At 47.0% G+C, this 18,560-nt stretch overlaps 1 protein-coding gene and 1 long non-coding RNA gene across 2 annotated transcripts in view; one reads left to right on the forward strand and one right to left on the reverse strand.

Moving 5' to 3' along the window:
- LOC149340704 (ATP-binding cassette sub-family G member 4-like) overlaps positions 1–4,002 on the reverse strand; it is a 34,564-nt gene extending 30,562 nt beyond the window's left edge. Inside the window, exon 1 of the mRNA XM_089549535.1 lies at positions 3,055–4,002. Within this exon, the coding sequence (XP_089405661.1) occupies positions 3,055–3,169 (115 nt within the window). The 5' untranslated portion in view covers positions 3,170–4,002. The remainder of the gene's footprint in view (positions 1–3,054) is intronic.
- Positions 4,003–17,438: 13,436 nt separating this feature from the next.
- Positions 17,439–18,352, forward strand: LOC149340705 (uncharacterized). Its single transcript, XR_016283873.1, has 3 exons — positions 17,439–17,743; positions 17,896–18,113; positions 18,221–18,352. It is a non-coding gene; the product is annotated as an uncharacterized LOC149340705 (long non-coding RNA).
- Positions 18,353–18,560: the final 208 nt, after the last annotated feature.

Raw genomic sequence — 18,560 nt, forward strand, 5'->3', positions numbered from 1 at the left:
CCTAAATGTCTGCAAATTATCGCACTCACTTATTGCTTATTCTGAAGAAGTAGGCCTTGTGACTAAGATGGTTTTACGTAATGAATAAAAAATTTCGGCAATTTTAAATAAATAATTGCGACTTATTCATATTATGGTTATATTTTTCTCTTTTCACTTTTTCTTGTTATCGATAATAACCAAACTGTTACATTCAAAAACGGAATCAGGAAAAAATAAGCGCGACGACCTAAATCGCCGTGAAAACGTAGAACGCACTGAGGGACATTTTGAATCTTTTCGGAAGCACGCTAATGGGCATAGGCATATTACGCAAAGTGACGCTCCCAAATTTTGATAAATTTTACTTCCTTCAAGGAGAGAAAGTAATTGGTAAAACGCTGCACGGTGGCAGCTTGGCTTGGCCTTGCCGTCCAGTGTGAGCTTGAGTTACGTATCTAGCAATTTAGAGCATTTAAATAAAGGTTTCTACAAGAACACCTAGCACGCGCCGCGCATTTCATTCGCATAACTTACGCCAAAATTTTTGAAAGGAGAAAGAGAGAGAAAGAAAAAGCAGATGAAGGGAATGGAAAGACGGAAACCAGACTTAAGTCAAGTTGGCCACCATGCGCGATAAAGCAGTCAGAACACCTGCATGCTGCTTTCGAGCATAACAATTTTTTTTCTACATCGCTAACAATATATATAATTATGGTAATACGAACCTAAGGTAACCCGCTTGGGATGCAAAGCTAATTTTGTCGTGGCGAAGCTTCCTGCATTTGATTGTTCCCTCCGAAACTAATGTCGATAAGCAACTCGTAAATTTGCGGTTGAGGAAACCCAGCAATTCTTATCTGATCATGCTAACAAGCTTGCTGCAGGTCCATGCGGTTTTCACGAACACCGTCAAGATTTAAACGGACCTTGTACAACGGCCAACAAGGAAGCTACTATCAGTGTAGAGGCATTGCAGTAGAATAATTAATCTAAGTTTTGTTCAGTTGGCAGATGCCCACGTCCAAAGAGAAGGTCTGGTAGGCAATTCGCGGAGCCCCTCTAGTTTTTTTTTTGTTATTTTTTTGCTGTTAAATTATTTTTTTTTCTCAGCATTCTTAGCGCTCTAAGCAGCGCTGGAGACAGCGCTCTTCCTTGTCTCGAACTTGCCTCTTGGTCTTCCCGTGTTGTATACTTAATGTAATCTCCCTCCACCCAACACAGACTGATGTCACAGTGAAGACTGCTTAATCGAAACACGTGCAGAGGGGGTTAAGCGGAAAAGCGTCACAAGAAACAATAGTTCTAGGAGATCGACCACTCCGAGTTAAACACAGGGAGCACATCTATTAACAAAACACATCAAATTGCTATACGTTCACAAAAGGGAAGTGAATCACCGATGAAGAATAAACAGAAACAGAAGCACTAAAAAGCCATGGAAAACTCAAAAATATAATACTTAGCATTTTTTGCACATAAACAGTTTGCTAAAAGCTAGGCGTCTAGGTAAGCGCAGCGCTGACGCAGGAAATGCAAGGCATGCCTAACAGAACATAAACTCTTGTCTGTGGCGCACGCTTGGCTCTCTACAGTGACGTAGTATAGCTGGCTGGCATCCGCTTTTTCCTTTTTGTAAAGCTGTTAATAATAATACTTCAAAACACCAGACTCAACACGCTCCTTTTCTAAGAATGTATTATGCGATAAAGTTTCTAGCATTCAAATTTTTCAAGGTTTTTTGACCACTATTCGCCTATTTCTTGACTGAATAGATGGCAACTATGCGCAAAAGCGCACCACGCCACTGTCTTTGAACTAGGTTCATGGCGGTTTAACGTCGGAAAGCGACTCAGGCTATGGGGGACGCTGCAGTGAAGGGCTCCGGAAATTACAACCATGTGCAGAGCTTTAATGTGCACTGACATCGCACAATACACGGGCCTTTAGCATTTCGCCTCCATCTAAATTCGACCGCCGCGGCCGGGATCGAACCTGCGTCTTTGGGGTCAGCAGCTGAGCGCCATAACCAGTAAGCCACCGTGATGGCCTTTAAGTTTTCTCTAGATATTTTCGGTAAATTTTAAGGCAGGGTTGCCTGCACAGAAAATGGCTCATAAGACAAAATATCCTTGAGCTTACTAGTTTGAAAACTATAACTTAAACTTACAACCGTGATCACTGTTGCCGCGGACACGAGTGCGCGTCTCTAGCACGCACTACGTCACTGATAAGCTCCTGCGTCATCTCTTCTAGTTGTGCGTCATCGGCTACGCGAGCTTTCTTGATACCGGTGATCGTAACTCGAATCTCGTGATAGTATCGAAAAGAGGGCACCCGCGTGTTCACAGTAACGGTGACTGCAGTTATACTTCCTGGAGTGTGGCTTCGAATATTTTCCACAGGAAGCACATACTGTGGTCACGTACGAAAGGAGACGATTTCTTTGACATGCTTCTAGTGGCCTCAGTTGTATCTTAATTTAGCAGACACTCTACAAGCTAGATATTCAAACACTAAACGCGTTTTTTTTTTTAATATTACGCGAAATAAGTTTATTGCGTACTCTTGGGATGCTTTTCATATTAGCGTTGTTGCTGCGACACTGGTAATTAAAGAAGAATAGTAACCCCAGCCACCAGCAAGAGCGGTAGCATAGCGTTTAGCTGAAGTCGTTCCGCCTGCAGTGGTGCATGGTTGCACTACTATTTCGGCCTTTGACTCTTTTATCGTGCGTGAAATACATTTACAAATTCGAGTGCGTGATATCTGGGAGAATTTCCGATGCATTAATGAGATTCTCAATCTGAAGCGCAATCTTTGTTTGCTTGGCATACATAATTAAACAAATTCGCTTCTGATTCACTTTAAGTCTTATCACCCTCCTCACCGTTTAACCGATTCTAGTGATAACGGGAGAGGAAGGCATTGGCACGACTATACAGCAGTCAGTAACCAACGGCGTAGAGAATTGAAACGCAGCAGAATGATTGATGAACCGTTATGTTATCCCGCCCCTGACCTCTACCAGTCGCCGTGTCTACGCTCAGTGAAGCGTAATTTCAAACAACTCACATCTGTCGTTAGAGAGGATCTTGCTCGGCACGTCCAACGCCAGATTGTCAAAGCACTTTGCTGGCAAACCATTCTCCAGACGCGAGACGTTGAGAAGCACGGCTCCGGGATCCATGTTCGTTCCGAGTGTGGGGAGCTACAGCCGCTAAGGCAGTCGCGCAGGAATGTAGAAACGACCGCCACAAGTCCGCGTCAGAGGCCCATCTGCAAACCACGCAGCACCATTGCCTACACACTGTTGCTGTTTCTTCAAGTCGAGTAGCTGCACCAAGCGATCGCTTGGTTTTCACACTTCTCAGGAAGGACTCAAAGAAGACTCCAGACGGAATTATAACTGCTTAAGAGTCTGCCGTTCCTTTTTTCTTCCCTTGGAGAACAACTGAAAGCTCTCAGACGTCGCAAGCGGTGCTCACAAACATGTACTCAGCGCACAGAAACCTAACAGTGCATTGGCGAGTCGCTACGAAGTAAGTTCTTCCTCGAATCCACAGTAGTTCAAGCGCGCACCGGAGACTCCGCTTTGCCAGCCAGTTTGACACCGCCTCGCCTTCTCAGAAACTACCTTGGACTGCGCCCGACGCGCTAGCTGCTCGCAGCGGAGGGGCTACTGACCATGAAAGCAGAGCCGAGCTTCTGAGACAGCCCTGGCTCTCTCCTGTCGGTCAATGCAAAACTAGCATGGCGAGGGAGGAAGAGGAGCGCTAAAGTCTGGGAGAGGAAGTTCCCGTATGGCCAGCGTGTCGAGAAGGGCAAAAAGCCTGCTGCGCTTGTTGCATCCACACGGCGCAACTCGTTTGCTGCGAAGGGAACTGCCGTACGCAGTCCACGTCTCCGACGAATACTGATAACCCGCGCCCTCGGCTCTGGCTTATTTCCTTTTGGTTCCGTCTCCTTTCTCCTTCTTTCTGACGTAGTTCAAGAGACCGCAAAACAACAGCGTTGGCGGTGGCGAGGAGGAGAACAAGAGGGAGGACAATGCGCAGTTGTGTAGTGCGCGGAGCAACGGCGACCGGGAGGCGCGGCGGTAGTGGAGCGAGGAGACGCAGTCCTGACGGAGAGAGAGAGAGGAGAGTTCACGGTCATCGCCGGAGTATCCCCTTTCTCTCCACTCGTACGGAGCTGAACGAGCAGACAGGTGGAGAGGGAGAAAGCAACACGCGTCAGATGCATGATGCACGACCTCGACGCGACCACGCACCTGCGCAGCTTCTAATTAAGTAGGACTCGCTTTCTAGAGGGTAATTTTGAAGCTGTACCTGGATTCCTCGTTGTTTCGCACGCGTGAGAGCTATAACCGCGCCATTTTGTAGGACAGCTTTATACGCCTTTTACATTGGCGCCACAAAGGCCTTTGAGAATCAGGTCCTTATATCCAAAGGCGCAAGGAATGCAGCTACACGGCGCAAATGTTGCGCCTTTGCCGCTAAGCGCCTTGGAGGCGAAGGTGCCCGTCCGAGACCTTTGGAGCCCAAAGACGCGGCCTTCGAGAACCTGCGATCGCAGTGCCGTCCAACGTCCAAAAGTAAAAGCAACGAAAAGAAAACAAATGCAGCCAACAATGTTTGAAAGCATCTTTTAAAAATACGAAAGGCGTGTCTGGCTATGCTTTTCGTATGGGCGTTCATATTTTATGCCTAGACTTCAAGACAGTAAAAGTGTTGCAGCAAAACCGAGTGTACCTGGTGGCCAAGGCTATACACAAAACCTGCTGCTGCTAATCATAGTAGCTGTTGCAGTTATTTAGAGAAGTAATTAGAATTAAAAATTCTCTGACTTCAACGAATGAAGAGAACAGCCCACTTTAATCTTAAAACACTCACTTCGGCCGCCTCTAGCACAGCAGCGAGTGCTAAGCCTCAACGACTGTTTCACCTTTGGGCTGCACCGTGTAGCTGCGTCGCTGCTCTTTTGAGTTTGCGGTCCTTTGGTGAAAAGAGTTGCCTTTGCTGGAAGTGCCTTCGAGGAATGCCGTGTGACAGGGGTATTAAATGCGCGGCGGTCTTCGTCCGATTTGAATGGCGTGTTCATCTGAGAAGCGTTATGTCGGAAATAAAACCCATGCGGTTACCTGCTGAGTGATGAAAACGTTAACTAGGCGGCCCACTCAGAGAGAGCTGCCATGTAATTCGGACCCTTAGGGAAGGGCCCACTGGGGTTTTAAAGAGGGGCTCTTAAAAACTGAGTGATCAAAAGTTATCAAGGGAGAATTTTATCAGAGTGAGCTTTGACGAGAATATGCCCTACGTGGTCATGCGACTCAGGCTCTCCAGTGGGTACAATCATGTGATGTGAGACTAGGACGTCCTGTACATAACGCTGTTTCTGGAATTTCTTCCTTAAGTATGGCGGAAAAAACTTCGGGAGCGTAGTTCTTTTGGAACACATACATTTTTTGTGAGTGGCGATGCAGCTTCTCGCGTGGTCGACTTGGTTTAGACGTTGAACCACTGCTGGTTAGCGCATCTTAATGTCTGCAGTCGTAAGAAAGAGTAATAAAATGTGCAATACGAGGAAAAAAGAGGCGCAGCTTTGTTCAGCACGGAATTAAGTTCTCTTTTGCTTCCACAATTATGAGCTTGTCAAGGATAGTTAATAGTCACCATCATTATCATCAACAACCTGACTACGCCCAATGCAGGGCAAAGGCCTCTCCCATGCCTTTCCTAGTTAATAGTCAAGAGCTTGTTAAAGTAGGTAAAAATTATTTCAGATGGTATGATTGACTGCCATCGTTATAACGTCAATAATTCCGATCTCGAAGCAAAATTTAAGGCTTTTCCCACGTGTAGTTCCATTTAACATTAAATTTCTCATGCGTTACTTCTGCTCTTATCTTTGTCGCTTCTTTTTTTTTTCGAAATTATTCCCACACTGAATAAGACTCATTTCTTCTATGGAAATATTAAGGAAATGAAACGAAAATATTTGGGGGACTCTGTCTCCCGAGCTCTACTCTTCTGTAGAGGCTAGCAAACCGATTATTATTTCGGTTAACCTCCCTGCCTTTCCTCTTCTATATCCTCCTCCTCCTCCTCCTCCTCCTCCTCCTCCTCCTCAAACTTTACGTTTGCTCAACTGCTCGATCTGCGGTTGCGGAAACTGTTCTGAGCATCGGCCATTGACAAAGCAGTTTTAAGGCTCAACTTAAAACAAGATCGTAAATGCAGCTCAGCATTGTTGAAAAAATAGTGAGAATAGAATAGAACAGATATGTCCCAGGCAGATCTTTCGCAATCTTCTGAACGTTTGCAAGGAGGGGCCGCTTAAGCGTGGTCACTTTTGTGCGGGAGAAGGCAGTTGGATATGCAAAAAATATGGCACACACAAAAAAGAACACAACGACGAAAACAGACTTTTTTACACTGCGTGGTAACTGATCACAGCGCTGCGTAGCTTATGTCATATAAAAATATATTTCGTCAACATAGGGGAAGTCAAGAAATACAAATATAACACCGCTACAGTGTGTATGCTGTTGTAGTACAGTAGTGCGAAGAGATAAAAGAAAAAAATGTGCAAATTAGGCGAAATACACACAGAGTAACGCTGTGGTCGAAATTCAGTAAAGAGGGCACAATGCAAGCAGGCGCGCGTTTTAAAGAAGCGAGCAAACATAGGTAAGGAAGAACTCTACTTATAAGGCTTAGAGAAATAATCAAGAAACCATTCCTCTGTCGGCCGGCGCTTTTGCTGTAAATATCGTCCGGCACAGTAATAGGAAAAAGCTCACGCGGCCCTAGAACGTTTCACTAGCCGTAAATATCCTGTCAAACATTGATCTTAATTAAAGCAAGTGCCAACTAGGGCAGTCGCAGCCGACCACCCACAAACACATTACTCACGCAACGTGAAACTATTTAAAGCAGAACGTTGGGCCAGTTGGTGTAGCGACATATTTAGGAAAACTTTGCGCAGAATAACGCAAGACGGGAGGGAGAAACACGCTCACACACACGAGCGATCATGTGTGTGTGCATGTGTGTGCGTGTGTGTGTGCGTGTGTGTGTGTGAGTGTGTGAGTGTGTGTGTGTGTGTGTGTGTGCGTGTGTGTGTGCGTGTGTGTGTGCGTATGTGTGTGTGTGCGTGTGTGTGTGTGTGTGTGTGTGTGTGTGTGTGAGTGTGTGTGTGTGTGTGCGTGCGTGTGTGTGTGTGTGTGCGTGTGTGTGTGTGTGTGTGTGAGTGTGTGTGTGTGTGTGTGTGTGTGCGTGTGTGTGCGCGTGTGTGTGTGCGTATGTGTGTGTGTGCGTGCGTGCGTGCGTGCGTGTGTGTGTGTGTGTGTGTGTGTGTGTGTGTGTGTGTGTGTGCGTGTGTGCGCGTGTGTGCGTGCGTGCGTGCATGCGTGTTTCTCCCTACTGTTATACAACTGTTATTAAAAATGTAATCGCTTATTGTACGTTATTTTCCTTCCAACTTTTTTTCATCATCGCCATCAGCCTGACTACGCCCACTGCAGGGCAAAGGCCTCTCCCGTGTCTTTCCAATTAACCCTGTCCTTTACCAGCGGCGCCCACCATATGCCCAACTTTTTTAGAATATTACAATACTCAGTCTAGAATAAGCATGTGCTGCTTGATTAATTCATTTGTCCTTCTCATTTTGCACATAGTTCGCTTTCAACAGCAGGGTTTTTTTGCTTTTCAAAGTTTCTGTCGATATTTTTTCACGTTTTCATGGGAACACAAGACTGACTGATCACGCATTGCACGCACTGAAGGGAAGGGCGGTATTGTACTTTACGAATACCTTGAGCACCAGCTCGTAGTTAAGCAAAGCGCTGCGTTTCGTCGTTTCTTGCGCTGTAAGCTTAAAACTCGATGTCCATTACAATTTGCTGTGTCTAAGTCATGACATGTCGCTGCAGGCAATCCCAGGAACATAAAGAGCACTAGTGCATGAAGCAGTAACCCCTGAATTCCAATTACCCAACTGTGCGAAAAGGCAAGAGCGAAAACAATAATCAATAAATCTTGAAAAAAATCTGGATAATTTCGACCAAAGATGCTACGCCATTTTCTTTATCATTAGCAGCGCGAAGGTTGCTGACATATAGAGCATTCTTGCAATGGTTGTTCATGTGTGAGCATTGAAGTGCATCTTTATGACGATGGTATAATAAAACGCCTTCAATGGAACGTGCAGAGGTGTCTTTCAGCTATTGCATTATGTCTATGTCTTGTTGCAGCTCCTAGGTACAAGATTTTCCCAGAAAACTGCATGTTTTGACTCTTGTCGTATGTTCCGCGTCTTTCACCGAAAAAAAAAATAGTATCCGCACCTTAGTCAAGAGCCACACTTCTATCATCTTTGCAATGAAATTCACTTTATCGTTCCTACGATGAAATATGGGCGGCAGGCTGTAAAACTTAATGCAAACTTATGAAATTTGTTTTGTTTTCATCGAAATTACTTAATTTACCGCCTTTCGGCCCCCCTAACAGGACACGAAACAGGGTGTTATCATCCTATTCTGCTAAAAGTGATTGCATATCGCCACCGATTGCCATCCTGAACAAAGTATGTGAAAAATGAAGAAGGGTCGGATTTTACCTGACTAGCATTTGAAGATCAAACAGAAATAGCGCAGCCGAAGCACTTGGCGATCGAAAAACACTTAGCAGGACATCGAAAGGAAAATTCACGAGGTTATCTGTCGGTCTACGGAGGAGCCCTGGGACTTTCCTTCAGTGCACTGGCGGCAGCACGTACTGGTTGGGCCGCATTCAGACTGAAGCCCAGCTGCATTTATCACTCTAGGCTTACTTTATATTTCGCTGCACTTCAATATACATATACATATGCATATGCATATCATATACATATGCATATACATATGCATATGCATATACATATGCATATACATATACATATACATATGCATATATATATACATATGCATATATAGATGCATATATATAAAAGTATGCCAAGATTTATGCATGACGTCCTTATCGTTCGGGAAGATCATTCCTGGCTGACGATGGCCGTCTACTTTTGTACTTTCTTCTCAGGGCACGAGGAGGCTTTTCGTTCTGTGTCTTTAATAGACTCTGCGGTGTTTGTTAGGTTCTTAGCAGCATTCGAGCTGTAATTAACATGCAAAACACTCAGGATTCCTTGCTCTGGTAGTCTCGTGACGCGCGCAGAAGTGGAGGGATTTCATTGCAGTCTCGCCGCTCAAGACGAAGAGAAATTCAGCACGAGTAATATCAACGTGCACTGCACGATAATGTGGTTGCAGGCGGATGTTGTAAGCCGGCAGAAATCTGTAACCGTCAAGAGCGCCTGCCGTGAGAATGTCTCCATGCTCAGAAGCGTCCTTTATAGTCCTCACATGCTGACGTGATATTTTTTTATTTTTATTAGAATGAAGAAAACAGCAGCTGTTTAAAATTCTAGTGTGTTCGGTGTTGACACGAGGCGAAGGTTTCTTGTAATCCATGCAGGATAGGTGTTGCCTCCAAGGCACTCTTCGTCACTAACGAGCGTGTTCGGTGTTTTGGTCGCTTTATGCTAATTTCTATTTGACGTTGGAGACGCTGGCCTCTACAGCGGTCGCTTGAGTACATGTTCGAAGAAGGTCTCAGCTTCAAGATTAATTAAGTTAAGGTACCAGACTCCCATAGAACAAAAAAAAAAGAAAATAGATAAGGTGGGACTGGCTGAACTGGGAAAGCTTACCCTTTTCCGCAGTGCGTGCGGGGCTGGGCGCCTCATCTTAGACCAAAACAATCAATTTCAGTCTGGCGGCCATTTTAAAAGGGCTTTAGTGTCTACTCTTCGGTTTAAACAAGCAATGACCGTTCATAAGCCATGTGGATGGGTACTAAGGGATTTCCATCGCCCGATGCGGCGCAGACAGCACCCGCCAGTGCTTTTGCCTCTGACCCACGAAAGGGCAGACCACAGAACGAAATAGTACGCCCATATTTCCTGGACTGCACCAACCAGCGTCATCTACCGGCCGCCAGTAGCAGATACCGTGTAACGTGATATGCACATTTTCACTTGTGATTGTGACAAAAGTAGTGTGTAATGAGATGCTGCGCAAAAATGTGGATGGTACGGCCTACTCTTCGCACGTGCTGCAGAATCTGACTTGCATAATTGTTCTTGCGCACATACTGATTAAATGTGACGGGCACAGAAAATCAATGGTTCTACCAAGCATTCAAAATTGACGTGGTGATTTTTAATGTTCGAAGCCATAGCACAGGTGGCGAGAGCCGCGCCAACAAAAAGTCTTTCTGCAGATTTTATACGGTTTGAGGCAATGACCGATAGCGACCGGAAGAAACGCCATGTGCGCGCGAGTAAAGAATTCGCAAAGATCCCCGGCTGCGCTTCTTGATCACAACTGGGCACAGTGGCATACTCCATTGCACCTCCAGCATGAACCGCGCGACACTTCGAGATACTTTTTAGGTTAAAGGCATCTCTTATTTTCTTGGCGCCGGTTCTTCATAATAAGAGAAGTTCCGCCTATTGGATAGCACTGCGCGGTCCACTAATCATAGCGCTCCAATCGCTAAAAATAGCTTTTTCCCGCAGAACTGCGCGATATGAGAAAATAATGTGCCATATAGGAAACTTCTGCAATTATGACCTTGTCTAAAACACCTTATCTTATTAGTTTAGAGTTACTTGAAACTCTTGCATTTGGAGAGATGCGGCAGCCATTGAGCCCAAGCTGAAGAAACTGTATATATAAAAACATCTCTGCAATTTTTTCCTAAACGTATTCGAGATCCCAGGAATTAAGAAATGTTGTTGGAACAAAGGGTCATCTGGTTCCTCATGAGTGGCATCTGTACCATTCGTGTCTTGCTGATTTGTTAGTTCGGCAAAAAAAAAAAAAAATCACCTGCAGGTCCCTTTCAAGCTTCGCCCAAGAGCGTCATGCGTGACCCTATTTGAAAAGCCGCTACGCTGCAAACCAAGCTACTACGGAGGCGATACAAACTCGTAAAGGTATGGAGTACGCTGTGGTGTAAGTGCGCACAACAGCGAGATGCTACCGTTAAATGGTCGTGTTTTTCGCACACACATTGCCCCACGGAAAGCATAGCAATTAATCCCCGCGCGTGTAATGCACATGTACACGAATTTGAATAACGCACCATCCTCGTGAATGCTCGTCAGAGTTCGTGTTTGTCACTTAACACGTTCTAAGGTCCCTCAGTCACACCTCCTTAATCTTCGAGTGTTCGAGGAATCCTGCTTCTGGCCCTTGTAAACTGTAAGGGCACCAGCGAACGCAGTACATTTGATTAACAGGGCACGGATATATTCAAGTATCCTGCAAAAGGGACAAGCACTCGACAGTGGAGGTTTTTTTAGTCAAAAGTCTGAATACAGTAAAGGTTAAAGCAAGTGAGGTCTTGCAATGAGTGGTGAAACTGGCGGACTCGCTTTGCAAGGCGGACTTCAAGAACCTTGAAACTGTTCCACACTACGGGGTAGCACCTTCGACAGAGTTGATCAAGTCACAGATAACTGAGGGACGAGCAGACACTGTTATGAGAGTAACGAACTTAAGCAGTGTTGATTTTTCCTCACTGCTTTTATGATTAATGCTTTTCCAAATGATGCTCTTCATTTTAGTACGTTTCCAATTTTGCCGTACCAAAATGCCTGAACTTGCGTCAGGTTATTCCGAATTTCCTTTCGCTGTGTTGCCTCAGCTGTGCAAGCATGCCGAACCACCTCTAGGTCCTCGCTAGCGTCTAGCATCTTTCCTGGCTGGAATCCTGCGGCGCGCCTCAGGGACCGGGAGCTAAGAGCCGAAAGCGCGCGGTAAAAGGGAACTGGCAAAGCGCGCGGGCTCGCAGTTCTCAGGAGAGGAGAGGCACAGTTCCGCAAGCAAGCCAGGTCCTTAGAGCGGTGAAGTTCTCGCTGACGTGAGTGCAGCCAGATGTTTACTGCCTTTGCTATCTTGCTGCAAATTCTGTGCCTTTATTCCTTCATCACCTTTGCGGGGGGCACAAGGCTTCACTTCACCCTGACACCAGGTTCGCGTGGGAGAGGGGTACAGTGGCAGTGTTTCCGCACTTACAAAACCCTGCGGGACTTCTCTTTCTTGCCCACACATTCCGAACTGCACCGCAGCCCCCATAAATTAACCCACTCCTAGCCCTAGATGTTAGTTCTGTCTAAGGTCAACGTAGATAACTTTCGGTTCGTCCAGCATGAGTACGCTCGAGGCTTCAGTTATGACACGTTGCGCCTAGACTGAAGGTGACATTTTCATGCATAAATGCATTCCTTGGGGTACATTTCGCACTTTCAGCTCATGCGTCCCATTTCTGAGCCGCACTCACTCGTCTGCGCCTGCCAGGGTGCCTCGATGCCATCGTCGCTTTTGAAATCGTATCTGAAATAACATTTCGTTCCCTCACGGCGTATTTCGGGTGTCAGCCGAGAAACGAGGCAGCTGTTGCGCCCCTTAACTGGGTATGCTTGGATCAATTCAAGCATTCTGATAAGGACCCAAGGCGTATTAAACCGGAGTTTTCCGTCATTATCCTTATTTTCAGAAACGTTAATTACGCAGAAATGATTTCTCGGCTTCCGCCTCATACTTTCTTAGCTTGCAAAAAGCAGCAGCTTTCCGTGTTCGCAACGACGGGACGTGCGATCGTAAGACGTCTTCAAGAGCTTTCAAAACACCTCTCGAACGCTTTGTGCGCATGGGTGTAGGGATTTTAAGTAGTTACTAGCAAAAGCTTCATAGCAGTAAGTCATAGTGGCAGGTCACTTGTACACATCCAATGAAGGAAAGTGACTAAAAGGGAATAAAATGGTTAGATATAAAAATAAAGCTCGCATCCTTTATGCTCTCGCGGATTTTCGCTACTTGCGCATCCTAGGGTATGCCAAATCAAATATTTGTTTTAGTTCAGTCTTTGCGCAACATGCTTTCACGCTGCCTTTGTGTATCAGTGTAGGCTTCAGTGGAGTGAAGGCCGGCTCAATTTTTTTTCTTTCAAAGAACGCCCCTAGTAAATGCTTCACTGTACACTTTCAGAGACGCGAGACTTCGTCGCATTTCCTTCGTACACTGCGTTTGTCGTAAACATATTGTCTTCGTGCACAACACTGCGTATTTCCTTGCTCCAGTTGAGCTTAGTGAGGCTGAACGTGCAGCCTTGTGCCCACTTCCATCATAGCCCTTATAGTTATCCCAGCCGTTGAGAGAGCCTGATCCTCGTCCAGTTGAATGCAAAAGTCTGTTAGTGCCGTGGTTCCCCCCTTGAAAGGAGCAGTCGTTGAACGCCTTCGCATAACCGCGATAAAATAGGTACTTCCGTGTCAGCAATAACGTGCCTGTTGTGTGCCTATACCGCTCTCATTTCGCATTCTCTGTTTCCTGAGGGAAATGGTGGTAACTGAAACCAGCCTCGGCCACTGAGTTGACATCCTTATTGAGACTGTCCAGTTCACGTACTCTTTCAAATTCGCGGCGTTGTGAAACTATGTATGCAATCGTTGCTGGCCTTAAACGCTATGGGACCCGATACTGCTCGACTGAGCCCTCAAATGGGGTCTGTGCAAGAAGAATGTGAAGCTCTCTGGTTTGTCCCGTGGTGACTCCCGTAGCTGCGCACTTTCGCTGTCGACCACCCATGATCTGCGCACAATAGAGCTGGCCTCGCACGCCGCGGGAATTCCGCTCTCTCTTCCTACTTCTGCACGGTGATCCCGAAGGGAGGTCGTTTTGGGTCAGTGCGCGCAGTTACTACATAATCTGCATTGAATGACTCTTTCTTACTCCCAATGTGCGAATGCTACAGCAACCCAGTTGCGTTTTTACACCTACACGGCCACTGTCCTCCTGCTCAGAGCGTTTTCCGTTTGAGGAACGGGCCTCGTAATTGATAAGCTGCGTATTGCATGCTTTCGCTCTCTTTGTATGACCCGGTCCTACCAAACGCCTGAACATTGCTTGATATAACTAAAACTCCAGGTGATATTGCACCCTCATTCTCAGTTCATGATCTTTGTCAATCAACTGGTTTTCGAAACTTCCGCAAGTGAAATTTTGACATTTCGGCGTTAGCCGAAAGTTTCTGCATTCACTTGCTACCTAGGGACAATGTCGCCCAGGTGTGAGCCGTAGGTCACTGCGGGTCTAGGTATCATGAAAGCTGGAGGGAATCCGGCGAGAGTGCAGGAATGCATAACCGGATATTGGTACCACGGGAACCACAAAGAGGATTATTAAAATGGAAGGAGGAGGGTATGGAGACAGCGTAAGTACGCGCAACCAGAGGGTGGCGGCCACGGGAGCCATAGGTAATGCAGTTACCGCGGAAGGATGAAGGAGATTATGGTGAGAGCGGAGGAATGTAGCACTATCCGTCTACGGCGGCTGCGGCTAAACGCGCAGCCCTAGAAGCTCAGTGATGATGGCGCCGCGCACCTTCAACGGAGTACTGGAGAGTAGCTCTAGTCGAAGACGAGTGTGTGTGGAAAACTGAAATTATCGGAGAAAGTAGGCCAAGGCTTAGTTAAAAGGTTCAGAGAGAGCCGTCATTGGTCGCAAATGTGACGCAGAGGCGGTGGCTGCTTTACGCTAACGCTTCCTGCACTCTCCTTCCTGCACGAGCTTCCTGGTAAGAACGTCGTCCTGGAAGGCAGTTCAAGGTTCTGCGCCACAGCGAAGAAACCGTGATCTGTGTGCGTATAGACATGGTCAAGATGGTGGCAGGTGAAAGTAAGTGGGCGGGTGTGCGGGTGGTGTCACTTTAGAAGAATGGCGGTGGGCAGGATACTCAGGTTCCCTGCAGAGAGAGGATCGGGGCTACTTTGGGGTGCCCTCTGGGCCCGAAAGTTGCCTCGATACTCTGTGGTCTCCTACTAGTTGCGCTAAGTTTGCTGCCCACCGTCCTCCGAGCCCGAAAGTTGCCCGAAGGTGCTCCCATCATTAGGTCCCGGGGCGCTTTCCACGCACCTACCAAATTCTATTTCTGCCGTCTTTTCACCAAAGGCCCAGCGTGGGCCCCGTATAAGGACTCTCGCTGTAAAGAGTGTCTTTACCTATACATACATACGTGCACGTCGCTTTCAGATTCTTTGCCTAAATATACCGCGAAATGAAAGTGCCTCAACAGCTGCCCATGAATCTCTCGTTACACGGGGGTAACCGCAATGTGAGCTTTTATTACTTGCTACAGTACCGGCTCTACCAGGTGAGTGAGATATAAGAGTAAGGAGAGGAGGGGATCACATTTGTACCTTTTCCCATTTCCCTAAATTCCTGCTGCCGTTTCGGTAGCACTGAACGCTTGTGCTGAAGGGCTGCTCACCGTTCGACGGCCTTGCAGATCACAGCTCCACAGACTGCATCGTTCGCGGCCTTGTTGTGACTCGTTTCTGCCAGGCCTGCAGTCGCAGTGGACGTTGGCCTCCTTGAGCGCGTCTGTCTATTACTGCGTTGCGCCTTACCTGTCACCGCCCTTCATCTGTCTTCCCCACTGCATGCCTGGTTTGTAAACACCCCTATTGAAAAATCCGGTATCGCGGCAAACCGGATTTTACCGGAACATATCGGTTTCATACCGGTCCGGTATCACTCTCATACCGGCGAGACCCGTCCGGTTTGATGGCTATACCGGTTCATACCGGTCCGGTATCGATCCCAAACCGGACAGACCGCTCCGGTACGGAGCTCATACCGGATAGTCCATTCCCGGTTCGAAGCTCAAACTGGACAGACCAGTCCGGTACGGAGCTCAAACCGGACAGACTAGTCCGGTACGGAGCTCAAACCGGACATACCAGCCTGTATTCAGAGCGATATGTGCCGCGGTTTTGGTGCTTGGTCTGCAGATTGACTGTTGTACGCCAGCAGATATTTTTTAGGGGAAAGGTGGGGGCAGCGCGCGCATAAGTGCGATAATCAACACATACACGGTTTTGTTGAAAGGGCTAGGAAAAGAAAAGGGCTAAGCGTCAGCTTCGCAGTGGCAAAACATGCAGTTTGTGCATGATTTGGTGATTTGAGGGCAACCGCCATATTGGCTTCCCGTGCAGCACCCTGACAAAGTCAAGGCGGCTGTGTGCGGGCACACGGCTAGTATATATCCGCCAGCAGCCTTCGTAAGTCCTGCGCAGATTACTCTGGATTTCACAGTGCAGAACTTCACGACTGGCTGATAAACATGGCGAGCCTCCGGTGACTGCGCCAGAGGCTCCAAAGGGTTTGTTACTGTCGCGTTCATTGCAGCAGCTGTTCGCTAGCGGCAGTCTGTAGCGACGCATCGATGAAGAAAGAAAATTCTTGGTTTTCGTGCAGGAATTCTTTGCACTTCTTCGTCAAGTGATTGCCCATTGATAACGCAACTTGTCCAAGTGCCATCCCGAGCGGCCCCACCCTTCACTTTATCAGGAAGGCATACTAATCACAAATCGCCCAGAACATTTCTATCAACGAACAAGATATCAACGGAGCCGGCAGCTTGCGGTGTTCCCTTAAGGGCGACGCTTCGTGCTAGCTAGAAGATATAGCGCTCGAGAGAACAAAATAAAAACAAAAACCACCTGTAGAAACCTTACACGAGTAACCAGTCTTTACGCAAATTTTTTAAAGCTTTTTTTTTTCTCTCATCACCGCCTTCTCTGCTTTTCCTGGGTCCGTCACAACAAAAAAACCGGCGCATTCCTGGTCTTTCTATCGGGCTTTGTTCCTTCCCCTTGGGCTCCTCTGTGTCTGTCAACCCACGACCGAACATTTTAAGCCGCCCTCCCGACCACGCTTCCCGCGACTTCCATGAAGTGGCGAGGAGGTTCCGATTCTACTTGTTCACTGTCCCCGGCCGCTTCGCGGTGACTTTTTGCAAAAGTGCCCCCCCCCCCCCCCCCCCCCCCGCCTTTCCTGCGTTTGTTTGGAACAGGTTTTTACTTCTCTCCTGCGGCTGGGTTGAGTGTCAAGCGATGAAGGTAGCTGGGAAAACACGCTGGCACTCGCTCGTTGGCGTTGAATTTGTGTTATACAATTTTTTGCGACTTTCTTCGTGTTGCCTTGATCAATCCATGATCAAAGATGACATCGCCTTTCATGCGTACGTCCAGTGCAAATATGGTGGAACCCTATCATCCTTGTCTCAGTGATGAATGACTTCGCTCCGGAAGACGTGAGTGGTGAACATTTGACCGGTGGAGGCCGGTGGTGAACATTTGACCGGTGGAAGGCGGATTTTATGACGGCGACGTCGTGCTGCTAGGACGTAAGTACGCATTTTAAATCACTCTATTCTTTAAGTACTGCCTCCGTCTCGGTTATATGCTCGGCGTCAACAGAAACGTTCTAACTGTTCAGTGTCTTTTTAACTAAAACTTTGTAGACTGCACAGCGTAGAGGGGACGAAATAGTGCAAAATTTTCTTTCAGTTACATACCGAAATTGCTTGTCCTTCATGATAGCACGACTAAAATTAGTTTTATAGTTTGTATTATTTCTTTACAGAGGCACATGGTGTATACGTGCGAGAGCAATCATTGATAAGTATCCTGAGGGGGAGCGGCTCAAGACCTTGAACAAACATCACGCATCGCATCAATGCTGCGGTATGTGCCGTAAATAATGGAGGATGACCACGCAAGCATCGCAATCGTCTGAGCAACCTGTTTACACACCAACAATGTTACGACGCAGATTTGCAATACATTATTGATTCAAATATGGAAGGCGGTAGGTGCATTCACAATACTGAGCATTGCCAATGCTCAGGGCCTGGCGTCTTGAGACGCCTGGCTTGTCTGTGGCTTGTCTGGGCCCACGGGGGACCCGCAATTCAGAGCCCCGTTTGTGCTACTGGGGTATGCATTTGTTATTGCATACAGGTCCACCTCGGGAATGGAATTTTTATTCCTTCGGCAACGTGCGCAGCAGTTATGGTGGCACCCAAGATTCGCGTTTCTGTAAAGACGCAGCCTTTGGACGACTCCACAACTCCTGGAAAGGGGCGTTACAGGGCAAGCTTGCCATCGGAACCTGAAGTCAGAAGCCTCCACAGTGGGCAGAAAGCCAATGACCCCTGAAAAGCTACAAGCCATTGGCCGTAAGTTGCATGTCACAGTGCTCAATGCATTATGTTGTGTGTCAGTGCGCAATTAAAAGATAAGCTGGGGGCATTATGTACTACCAATCATATTTTCTTTTCTGCAGGTGCTTTTGACTACTTCATTGGCCAGCACCCTGTAGAGACCCCAGCGCCGGTAGATCGTCGCAAAGAGTTAAATTATTACCTTAGTGAGCTGGTTCAAGACATGCGGAAAAAATAAACATCTTTTGGAGTTTTTGATGCATTATAATACTCACCAAGCTACCAATACTTTGGTAAAAGGTGGGAGCAAATAACACAATGGCACATCGACTGCAATGCGAGTTGCTGATAATCGCAGATTACCAGTTTCTGAGGCTCTGTATATTTCAGCATTTAGCATGTACACTTATGGCCCCAGTTTTTGGGCAGATTTAGTCCAAGTGGGATAAATTTGAAGCATTT

The sequence above is a fragment of the Amblyomma mixtum genome, chromosome 6 (genome assembly GCF_055824585.1).
Source record: "Amblyomma mixtum isolate Tamu chromosome 6, ASM5582458v1, whole genome shotgun sequence".
NCBI lineage: Eukaryota > Metazoa > Arthropoda > Arachnida > Ixodida > Ixodidae > Amblyomma > Amblyomma mixtum.